This window comes from Brassica oleracea, chromosome C3, assembly GCF_000695525.1.
Source record: "Brassica oleracea var. oleracea cultivar TO1000 chromosome C3, BOL, whole genome shotgun sequence".
Lineage (NCBI taxonomy): Eukaryota > Viridiplantae > Streptophyta > Magnoliopsida > Brassicales > Brassicaceae > Brassica > Brassica oleracea.
This window is the reverse complement of record NC_027750.1, coordinates 55,186,254-55,198,696: the sequence shown is the minus strand read 5'-3', so window position 1 is coordinate 55,198,696 and position 12,443 is coordinate 55,186,254. Positions and strand designations below refer to the sequence as shown.

The 12,443-nt window shown below is 36.5% G+C and overlaps 1 protein-coding gene and 1 long non-coding RNA gene across 3 annotated transcripts; one reads left to right on the top strand and one right to left on the bottom strand.

The window, feature by feature from the left end:
* Positions 1–7,601: 7,601 nt before the first annotated feature.
* LOC106333376 lies at positions 7,602–9,058 on the top strand. 2 transcript variants are annotated; one of them, XR_001268350.1, is made up of 3 exons: positions 7,602–8,074; positions 8,158–8,231; positions 8,404–9,058. It is a non-coding gene; the product is annotated as an uncharacterized LOC106333376 (long non-coding RNA). The 2 variants fall into 2 exon arrangements; XR_001268349.1 differs by having other exon boundaries at positions 7,602–8,078.
* A 667-nt stretch (positions 9,059–9,725) lies between these two features.
* On the bottom strand, positions 9,726–11,257 carry LOC106328504 (pentatricopeptide repeat-containing protein At4g36680, mitochondrial). The gene has a single exon (XM_013766958.1). It carries the CDS (start codon positions 11,189–11,191, stop codon positions 9,965–9,967), a length of 1,227 nt encoding a protein of 408 aa, XP_013622412.1. The 5' UTR covers positions 11,192–11,257; the 3' UTR covers positions 9,726–9,964.
* Positions 11,258–12,443: the final 1,186 nt, after the last annotated feature.

Genomic DNA, 12,443 nt, shown 5'->3' with positions numbered 1-12,443 from the left:
TTTGACTCCAAGTTTTGAGTCACTTTTGCAAAAAGCCCTTAATTATATGTAGTTAAAATGTCATGTTAATTATTCATATACTAAATTAGTATGGTTTTCCGTATTTATTTTCCAACACATGCGAGTAAAAGTTGGCATATAGTTCATGCTGTTTAACATGATACTAATCGAGAGTATTAGACAAAAATATCATATATACGCTTATGGAATAGTCAAATGGAACAAGTGAAATAACCATGTGAGATATTTTCCATAATTAATCTAGATTAGTAAGACGAACCCTCAATAAAGCAAATCTCATCGCTCATTAAACACTTGGCTTACCTTAATTGATTGAAGGTTGCATAAATAAACTTTTAAAAAATAATCTTCTATTTTCCATATATACATGTAATAATATAATATTAGTGAACATAATAAAAAGGGTAATTCTCCATATTAGCATCTTTTTAGTTTTTGTCTCAAAAGTAGGATGGAAAGCTAAAAGTCATAAAAATAACATTATTAACTGTTCAAAAAATTCCATTACTCTCAATAAATAATACAACTAACAAAAAAAAGACGCATCTTCTCTCGGCGTCGTCTCCTACGATATCTCTCTCACGACGGCGGCACCAAGACCACGAGCATTGTCATCAATTCCGGCGACGACGAGCACTGCCATCAACTCCGGTGACGACGAGCATTGTCATCATCTCCGACGAAAGCACGAAGCTTTGATTATATTCTCTCCAATCTCTCTCTCACGACGGCGGCACCAAGGCGACGAAATCCCAATCAACTCCGGCGATGAAAAGCACTATCTTCAACTCCGACGAAATGACGAAGCTTTGATTCTCCAACGCCATCTCGGTATGATTCCAAAGTCTAGAGTTTTGAGATTCAAATAAGAGGCTTCAATCTTCAATGATAATGGTTTGAGAACTAATAAGTTTGTTTTGTTGTATTAATTGAACAGATAGAACAAAGCAATTCAGGATTCACTTTGAGCAGTATAAAAGCTAAGGTAATCCATCTTATCTTCTCCAAAAGTTTCTATCTTGATGGGATTTGGTTATGCCCTTAACATGTTCAATAGAATGACAAAGCCTTTCTGTGTCATTTTTAAAGCATTGATTGAGAAATATGATTAATGATCCTCTTGAACTGTGTTGAACACTCAGGTCTTGCTATTATCTCCCGACCTTTTGCCATCATTGCTGCTGCTCTTACTGTCTTAAGCTTAGCTTTCCTAAGTGACAAGTTATTTTGATTTCTTCTTTAATTTATACTTTTATATCTCTCCTTACATATTCATTTGTTGTTTATTTGCATCTATTGATTGTGTTTAGGAAATGTTGCTTAACACATTGTTAGTCTCTTGTTGCTTGTGCTTGTGAAGCTGACTAGTGTTCAGAAAAATTTCAGGAAGCATTTGTGTAGTTTCAGGAAAGCCTTCCAGAAAATCGGATGGTAACAAATTTTGAAACTTTTTTGCTTGGTGTTTTGTTCTGCTTAGTCATGTTGATATCTTTGGTAGGCTCTTGAATTTTCTTATGAGTCCCTTGTTGCTTGTCTTGTGAAGCTGTCTAGTGTTCAGATTAATTTCAGGAAGCATTTGTATAGTTTCAGGAAAGCCTTCTAGAAAATCAGATGGTATTTTTCCTTCTTTACGCAAGATAGAAACAAGATGGGAGATTCTGATTTCGGATGGACTAGGCTTGATAAAGAGGATGATACACACGTCAGTACCAAAGAAAAATCAAGATATATGTATGCAAATCTATGCATATTAATCAATATGGTATACATATACTTCGTAGTTAGATCATGTAGATAATACACATACAATTTTCTGAATGTGAGATAGGAGAAATCATATATCTGTGTGGTTTACATAGCTTGCTCTTGTTTTTGGTTCTTGCAGATATGATGGGATGCTAGATACAGAAACAGTGACCAATCCCACAGACAAAACGGTGGCTCATTTGCTGAAGCATCCCAAGGAAACAAAAGAAAGTTGTGAAGGGTATATTTCGTTCCATGCTATTTTATAATCGTTCATATAGAGCTTTACACCGATTTATTGTTAACTTAATACTCAGGTGTTGATTTTGTCATCACTCAGTTTAAGTTGATGTGTTACAGAAGAGCTTGAGGTATTCAGAAGAGTAGCCAACATCTCTCTGCATGTCTAGAAACAATCTCCTCTTTGGTCATTTCATGTGAAGCTCTTATTCTTGTAATTGTTTTGTTTTATGACTTATTGAATACCCCTTCTTATTACACGTACCTCCATGAGAACTACATTTTGGAGAACTCATGAAGTTTGTTTGCTCTTACATGTTTCTCTTTTAAGACCATATTTGGTCTCTTATTACAATTGTATGCAATCACTAAAGACAAAAAAAAATTCTCATATCAATCAGTCTAAATTAAAGGAGAAATAAAAACTGTTAATGAATTTGTCTTTTCTTGAGTTGATGCATTGGTATGTGAAGAAAGACCCAACATGTTCTTTACTGTATGCGATATTCAAAACATGTTTCTTGTTCAAACCATTATATATTGATTAATATGCATAGTCTTTGTTATGGATGACTATCCTGAATTGAAACTTAATCTTCTAGAACAACCAAAACAAAACAACATAATCAAAATCTATAAAAAATTCATTGGCTATAGAAATCACCAAATAGAGCTCATTGTCTACAAAAGAGAGAACACATATCAAACAGAGAACATGGAAATAAGATAACTTGAAGCATTTTCAGTAATTCTATCAAGAAAGTGTTAAATGTTGTATCATTATAAAACACACATGTTCTCTAAGATAGCTTGTAAAACTTTCAGGATGGGTTTCCAGAAAATAAAATGAATGTGTTTTCTTGCACAAGTCTGTTTTCGAAGAGAATCAAAAACGTGTAAGGAATGTTAGAGAGTCCTTGTTCAGGGTGGCTATCCTGAATTGGAACTTAATCTTCCAGAACAACCAAAACAAAACAACATAATCAAAATCTATAAGAAAATTCATTGGCTATAGAAATCTCCAAATAGAGTTCATTGTCTACAAAACAGAGAACACATATCAAACATAGAACATTGAAATAGGATAGCTTGAAGCATTTTCAGTAATTCTATCAAGAAAGTGTTAAATGTGGTATATCATTATAAAACACACATGTTATTTAGGATAGCTTGTGGAACTTTCAGGATGGGTTTCCAAAAAATAAAATGAGTGTGTTTTCTTGCATAATTATGTTTTCGAAGAGAATCAAAAGCGTGTAAGAAATGTTGGACAGTCCTTGTTCAGGATGGCTATCCTGAATTGTAACTTAATTTTCCAGAACAACCAAAACAAAACAACATAATCAAAATTTATAAGAATATCCATTGGCTATAGAAATGTCCAAATAGAGTTCATTGTCTATAACAGAAAACATGGAAATAAGATAGCTTGAAGCATTTTCAGTAATTATATCAAGAAAGTGTTAAATGTGGTATATCATTATAAAACACACAAGTTATCTAGGATAGCTTGTGGAATTTTCAGGATGGGTTTCCAGAAAATAAAATGAGTGTGTTTTCTTGAATAAGTTTGTTTTCGAAAAGAATCAAAAGCGTGTAAGGAATGTTAGACAGTCCTTGTTCTGGATGGCTATCCTGAATTGAAACTTAATCTTCCAAAACAACCAAAACAAAACAACATAATCAAAATCTATAAGAAAATTCATTGGTTATAGAAATCTCCAAATAGAGTTCATTGTCTACAAAATAGAGAACACAAATCAAACATAGAACATGGAAATAGGATAGCTTGAAGCATTTTTAGTAATTCTATCAAGAAAGTGTTAAATGTTGTATCATTATAAAACACACATGTTCTCTAAGATAGCTTGTAAAACTTTCAGGATGGGTTTCCAGAAAATAAAATGAGTGTGTTTTCTTGCATAAGTCTGTTTTCGAAGAGAATCAAAAGCGTGTAAGGAATGTTAGACAGTCTTTGTTCTGGATGGCTATCCTGTATTGAAACTTAATTTTCCAGAACAACCAAAACAAAACAACATAATCAAAATCTATAAAAAAATTCATTGGCTATAGAAATCACCACATAACAGAACATGAACTGAACCGTGACGTTCACCATCCCTTTGCAATGTTGCTCTAAGGTGGCTTCCTAGAGGATGATCAGCTGAAAGAAACTGTAAGGGAAACAACTAATTACAACATTAATAATGGCAAAAACTTAAACATATTTGTTAAACATATAAAGTTATCTGTATTAGTGAACTAACCTCATCCAGGAATATATACTTTAACGCGTTGAACGATGTCATCCCAAGCTTGCTCCACAGTTATATCGTCATCATCATCCTAAGGGTGAATTGCCTAGCTGCAACATGAATAATATTTTCTTCTTTAACAAATAAATAATTATAGAATAGAGATGGTACAAAAAGACGTACCTTCTCGAGAGCCAGCTCAGTAGTAGATTGTTCTGAATCCTGCTTTTTCTTGAAGACATTTGATACAACAGAAAAGTCTGGTAGCTGCAAGTGGCACCAATAGAGAAAAATATTCAGAGAAGAAACATGAACTTTCTCAATCATGTAACTTGCTTTGACACCAAACCTTTGATGTATAATTTTTGGAAGCTTTTGTACGTGTTCATGACCTCCTTCCTGATTTATTTTGCAGATGGGAACATAGGCAACAAATGAGACACATGCCTCTCCAAAAGCTCAACTGAGTACTGAGACTCCAGTTTTTACTCCAAATCAGACGCATCAGGTACATGCTCAAAATCTTGGAGTTTTCAAGTAATTTTTGGAAGCTTTTGTACGTGTTCATGATCTCTTTCCTGATTGTTTTTTCAGATAGGACCAAAGGAAACGTTTAAACGATGTATAAAACTACTTCAGTTAGTGTAGAAACATCAATAAAGTTTTGAGAGTAGCAGAAGTTTCAGTTGTCTTGAAGTATTTTCAGGAATTTTATTAAGAAAATCTTAATGTGATACTATTATAAGGCATATATGTTATCTAAGATATCCATCAAAATATTTTAAAGACAAAGTATTGTTCTCACATGTGTTATATAGTGTAATAATGATTACTTTCTTGGAGCTGATGAGGGTCTCATCTTTGTATATGTTTTGCTGATACATTTCGTCTCTAAAAAGAACCAATATCTCGTCATAACAGAATCGCAATATCTCTCTTAATTTAGCTTCACTGAGACACTGACCAGTCGGGTTTCTGGGGTTAATGATCACCATTGCACATACCTGCCATTAACCACGTGTCTTAACCAATAAAGAAGCTTCTATATCAACAATTCTACTCACTGTTATTCCTTGAGAGCGAGCCTGAGCAACAAAAAGCTTCTTTCTTTTTTGGGTTTGCCTTTGCTTAAGTGTTGTAGTTGGTGAAGCCGGAGTACCTAGCTTCTTTGTTTTCTCATATTTTGACTTCATGTGCTTCTTCTTCTTCTTTTTCAGTTTCATCTCTGGTAATTTCCTCTGCAGTTTGTTTCCGGTAGGACCAAGAATTGATCGGAACTCCCGCTCACCGGAATCGGGACGGAACCGACACTGACCTGATTCTCACCCGAAAGAATATGCTTCGATATCCACAAACCCAACAATGAATCTACTAAATTTGCTAATTTCAAAGCAGGTTTAGAGAGTGTAGTATTGAAAAATCTGCACTTTAACATTACCACTTTAAGGATCCTTCTAGCAAACCAAACCAATTTGCTTACATGTGTTCACGAGAAAAGCAGTGATATAAACAATGAGAGAAAGTGATGAAAATCACAAATAATAGACTTGGAACTATGAAGATAACAACACCCTTTTGACTTTGGAAAATCTAGAAAAGGAAGAAGCTTTCTGATCAAGAGAGAACCTCTGATTGCATAGTGATATTTCTTCGCATCTCCGTTGAGAGACTCGTAGTCTACTAGTTTGAGAGACATTTTCAGAATTGACTTTTCACACAAATAACAAACACGCTTAGCTCGATTACGGAGTGAAGGCGGAAACGATTAAAGTGGTGATGATGGCGATGGAGATGAACGGCGCCGGAGATGATGATGGATGAAATGATCGACGCCGGAGATAATGACGGCCGAGATGATCGACGCCGGAGATGAGGCAAGCTATCGTCGTCGATTCATGATTTCAATTTTCAGAAAAAAATGTAATTAGAGAAAGAAATGGGTAAAATGTTAAATGTCCATATTAAATGAAACATTTTTGTGATTTTGGATCTTGAAGCCTAGAATGGGAAGAAAAAGTTGGTTTAGTGCTATCTAAGGCCATTTCTCTTAAATCATTACTCAACTTGTTTTTTTTTTAACAATCATTACTCTGCTTCTATATATACTAGGACCGGCCCGCCTTACGGACGGAATGAAAATTGAAAAATAATTTAAACAGCTAGAATGAATGTTTAATATAAATTTTTATCATATAAAAATATACATATTAGTTAAATTTTGACTGAGATGATCGACGCCGGAGATAATGACGTCTGAGATGATCGATGCCAGAGATGAGGCAAGCTGTTGTCGTCGATTCATGATTTAAATTTTCAGAAAAAATGTAATTAGAGAAAGAAATAGATAAAATGGTAAATGTCCATATTAAATGAAACATTTTTGTGATTTTGGATCTTGAAGTCTAGAAAGGAAAGAAAAAGTTGGTTTAGTGCTATCTAAAGTCATTTCTCAAAGCTTATAATTTATACTATAATTTATACGTATACACATATAGTATCTTACGCAGCCAGTTGAATTAAAAGTATGCTTTCGATCATGCTTCTTCACCTCGTGCTTAATAAATCTCAAGCTCAAGAACATTCATTACATGTAATAAACTATAGCTAGTTTATAACCCAACAATAGTTTACTTTACCACAAGCAGCTATACAACGATACTTACCTACAACTTCCGAAAAAAAACAGTACATATCCACAGAAAAAACAATTGTGAATTAAAAGTTAGATGTGTCCTATTTAAAAAAATATCATGAGAATCAAATTTGATTTGATCTTCAAATCAATAGTCAATACTAAGTTTAAGATATACTAAAAACTAAGAAGAGTTGAGGACAAAAACAATCCTAGAAAAGTAGCTGCTTTGTGTATTGTTAATAACAATTTCTTCAATGTGCCTTGTCATAGACTCAATAGCCTTGTGTGATAACTACAGCCAGGCTGGCCCTGAAAATTTGGAAGCTCTAGACCGGTTAGTAAAGATTTAAAAAATTTAAAGATTTAAATTTTTTTTAAAAAAAATTAGGAGCCTATTTACATATAAAATTTTTTAAAAAATTTGAAGGACTCAGGTGAATGTTTTATTAGGCTTTGCCCATGACCGGTCTTCGATTACATGTAAGGAATCTATATTATAATAGATCACTTTTTGCTCTCTTCTAAGGATGTCCACGTGGCAACATGTGGGCTCCACCCAAAAAAAAAATTAAAATAATTGAAAAAATTGTTAATTTTCGATGTTAAAGTAATGCGCTAAACTCAGGTTTATTCTTATGGGCTCTAACAGTTTCAGTTAGCCTGTTTGTGAAGTGTCGTCGTTTTTAACGTAGGGTTATCTTTCTCACTTCACTTCAGACACATCTCGAAACACAGAGTCGTTTGTCTTTTCGTAATCTCTCAATCTCCGGCAAACTTTACATCTCCCCATCTTCGATAACTTCTTCATTAATGGCCCCGTTTCGTATCATCTTTGTTAACCCTTCTTATATAAACTTCATCATAGATCGAGGAAATCTACATCTCGAAAAACGGCTCGATTCCTTACTAGGTTTTCTTTACAGCATCTCATCGAAAACGTCTCTCTCTACTTCTCCAGTTGCTCAAACCGGAGCAGTGCATCTCATATCAAGTCAAAGCTTTATTGAACCAGCGCAGATTTCAACCCATCATTGACAATGTCCTCCTCCGCTGCTAGCCTGCCACTGTTGCTCAAACAGTAGTCTCCTATCTCTGCCTTGGTCTGACTTCTCAGTTCGTTGTTGGCCGGATCGTCCGCTTTTAGGATTCAAGGACCATCAAAAAGAATGGTGAATTCGTGGGTATCATCACCCTCCTCCTAACCTTTTTTTTTTTTAAATCTGCAAACTAACATATAATAAAGCTTTACTTGGATTTCAGTTAAGGGATCTTTGACGAATGTTTGCATATCGGGAAAGCAAGGCTCTGCTTCACATAATAAAGCTGCTCACTCCGTAAGCTTTTCAACCATCATTATCTATCCATGTTTAATTGCAAGTTTGATACTTTAAAAGAGATTCACCGAAATTTTGTTATTTTGCTTTGCTGTGTATATCATGTTAATTTATAGTTTTGTGTGGTTCTCTGAGAATGATGTTGTTCTCATTTACATATTGTTTTGGTCAGTGGGTTTTATTTTAGGTGTAAAACCGTGTCTACGTCGGAGTTCATACGAGTCCTCACTGCTGCAGATCGGTTTCATAAAGGTCTGGGGCAGATTGTTATTCAAGAATGATTAGGATGTTGACTCGCCTGTAAGAGTGAGGGTTTTACCTTCCATCTCTGAGTTGTTTCACCTTCCATCTCTGAGTTGTTTCACTCTCTTAGGCCACCAGAGCAACAATTCAAGGAATAGAGGTCAAGCGTGATTAAGGGAATGGAAACTTTCTTTGGTTGTTGGGCTGAGGGGATAGAACTGATACAGTGGAAAAAAACATATTTGGGAAGGAGCAAAGTGTCCGCTGTATTGTCACTTCTGAAGTCATTGCAGTCTCAAACCAAACATGGAGTGTTTGAACCATAATAAGGTTATTTAAGTCTGTGATGGATTCTGAAGCATCTCAAGACTACTGCCTTTTGAGAACACGCTCTACACCAAAGCAAGAAAAAGAGGAAGCGGATTGCAGAAGTGAAGATGAAATCATAATAACCTTGAGGACAAGGTTTTTCAAAGGGGGAGTAATGATAAGTTTGGTAATTTGGCTGTCACGAACAAAATTGTGAAGCCAAATTAAATTTGAAGCTTTTATGCAAATAACTAGAGTTTTTTTGTTGACGATAACGAGAGTATTTGTATTGAAAACTTTATCGAACAACAAAATTTCTTAATCTTCTCTTCTCTTCTGATAAGCAAGTATCGAGTGTTTTTCACCCATTTTCTCACAGATCAGATGATAAGCTAAAAAAGATAAAATGTTCTTTGGAATAGCTAATTAGCCACCAGTAAATACGACCTCAAATACCACCCGCATCTTAACTTCTCTTCCAACGACGAGCGTCCTCCACTACTACACCAACTATCATAAACCTAGCCGATAATCATCCTACCTCCGCCCTTCAAAGTATCCACAGCTTAGCAATAAAACTCTACAAGTTTAAAAACAACTTTACAAATGTGGATTACTTCTTCAAAGATTAAGCAACACTTATGTTCACAACCCGGCGCTTGCGCCGGGACCAGCCCCTAGTGAATTATCAAATACAAAGTTAAGACAATGTATTGGCCGATGAATCAAATCATATATGTAAGAAGTTTATATTGGACTTATTAGTGTGAAATAAAGACAATACTTTTCAACAAAAGTGTTCCTCAAACAAATATTATTCAAACATTAAGGAGTCATGTGTATTATTATCATGCAGAAAACATATAAATATATGAGATTTCTCAATTAAACACGCAGAAATATAATAGTACAATCATATCAATTGAATGTGTAGACAGCACATAAAACAAAAGAAACTTGAATTCACCACGAAGCACAGTGTGTAGAACATAACAACAGTGAACTCTATGAAGCTGGAAACTGAATAACATGAAATTCAAGAGATTCCACCAAAAAAAAATTTCAAGCTTTCACAAGCTAATTTATGAGGAAAGTAAAAATGCGGGAGATGAAGTTATACGTAAAAAGCTAAAGCTCAAGCAAAAGAATCAGATCTTCAATTGCAATGCTCCTGTGCTTTATTAAGCAGGAGTTGAAGAAGCATCGGTTTTCGTATCCAGACCAAGTTCCTCCTCAAGTTTCTTCCACGCATTCAAGAAACTCGGAGGGAACTTCTTCTTCACCGTCCTAATCAACCCTTTAGCGTCATTCACCTTCTTGTTCCTCACCAACCCAACAGCCAAATGCTGCAAAGTATTAAAATCCGGAATCTTGTTCATACCCACACTCTTCTTGAAGATCGCGTACCCTTGCTCATACAAACCACTGTCACACAAATGAAACACCAACGTCCTAAACGTAGCTGCATTAGGAGCACACCTGTTTTTCTTAAGCCCTTCAAACACTTTCTTAGCCTCATCCAACATCCCTTTCTCGCAATACGCAGTCATAAGATAGTTGTAACTAATCGTATCAGGCTTCAACCCCTTAACACTCATCTCCTCAATCAACTCCCAAACTCTCTCAGGACCCTCCTTCTGAACATTCATTAAACGAACGTTGTAAGCTGCACTATCAATCTCACAGCCTTTCTTCACCATCTCGTTCCACAAGCTCTCTGCTAGCTTAACTTTACCGTTCTTATACAAAGAGCCTAAGATCGTAGTGAAAGCAATGGTGGTAACCTCCATGTTTCGTTTACCTTCCATCTCTCTCATAATCTCAATAGCTTTCTCCGGCGAGCCAGCGTCACAATACGACTTAATCAATATCCCGTAAGAGACTCTATCGAGGACGATGGTGCTATACCTGTGAGGCATTTCGTCGAACAGTTGGGGGACTTTCTCAAACTTACGGGAATTAAGACAAGCCGTCAGCAAGGCGTTGAAGGAGACAGCTGTCCTCGGCGTCTCGTGCCGACCCATCTCCTCGAAAGCCTTGATAGCGTGATCGAGCATCGAGGCTCTCCCGTAGGATCTGATGAGCGTGGAGTAGAAAGGCTCCTCCTTTATCCTCGGGTCGTCCTTGTGGGACTCGATCAGGGCTTCGATGTCGGAGAATCGGTTGCATTTCGAGAGGCGGCGGACGGTGAGCTCCTGGGCGTAGCGGGAGGAGACTGGCGACGCGGAGTGGTTGGAGACGTTGGAGTAGATCTCGAGGGCTTTGTCGGGGTCGTGTTGTTTGCGGAGGATGCGCTTGGCTTTGGAGGCGGAGATCTTGCTTGACTCTACTACGGTGGTCGCCGAATCTCCGGTGGTGGTGGTGGTGAAGCGGCGGATGTAGCGGAGGGATAGACGAGATGCAGCCATTTTGCAGAGGAGGTGACGAAATGTGGAGAGGGAAGGGACAAAGGGAGAAAGCTTTAGGGTTTAAGATTTTTAGCAAAAAAAACAATTTTAGTGATTTCATAAAATTCTGCGGTAATAAAATTTAAAGCGGCAAAAAATATACAGATTTTTTTCTACGGCAAAAATTTAAAGCTACAGTCATTACCAATTGGACCCTTGATTTAAATTGCACACTAATAGTTTGTAAAAAATTAATTTTGTGTATTACGCTCTTATGAAAGTTTCCAATAAAGAAATGTTATAAACCAAGTGGTGATCGACCCGTATCAGGTCCAAACCGTCCAAACCGTCCGATCCATCAGCTATCCATCCAGCCCATTTGCTAATGACTTAGGCGAATGCGAGTTCATGTTTTTTATTTTCCATGTGTATTTAGGATAAGTACTATTTCCTATTCCTATTAGGAATAAGATTTCATTTTCTCTTATGACGGTCTAAATAAAACGGTCTAATACTTGTATAAATATAGACATCTGGTCATGAGTAATAATAAGCTTACACAACATATCTTTTATAACACGTTGTCAGCACGATAGCCTCTAACCCTAAGTCCCCACAAAATTCCTTAAACTCAGCCGAATATCACAAAACCCTAATTCCGGCGGAACTTTAAAGAGATCGTTCTTCCAAACCGAGAGGACCCAGACGACGAGCAATATATCAAATTGAAGCCCTCGCCGAGACGAATCAGACGCTGCAAACCGCTTGTCAATCCGATCAATGACGCGCTGTCACGCTCTGCTACAGTACGCGCCGCCGATTTGCTTTGGAACCCTAATCGTTTTCCTAACCCAAATCAGAGCTCTCTCTCTCTTGAAGTTAGCTCTTTCTAGACGTGATCAAGTAAACCAGACGTTCTCCTTCTTTCCTGTTCGTGATCCGACCAAGCAAGCAGCCCGTCCGCGACCCGACTCGAAGAACGATTAGCTCGCGGCCTCCTTCTCTCTTTGGTGGTCCAAATCTACACTCCATAAGTTTCTAAAGGTAAAAATCGAAACTTAAAAGAACCTTCACTGAATTTGGTTGATTGATAAAGATCTGAACCATTAAAATTTGAAGAACCTTAATCTAGGATAATAGAAACCCTAACATATGGAACTAAGTTTTGGTTAGATTGCTTTCCTGTTAAGTTGATAGATCAATGGCTGTTAGGGTTGGTAGAACATTGATTGATCAGTAAGGGCATTGAAACCCTAAATCTAAATTATATGAT

Bases quoted from the DNA above. Each gene is read 5' to 3' on its own strand.
- LOC106328504 (XM_013766958.1), bottom strand. From the start codon at position 11,191: ATGGCTGCATCTCGTCTATCCCTCCGCTACATCCGCCGCTTCACCACC.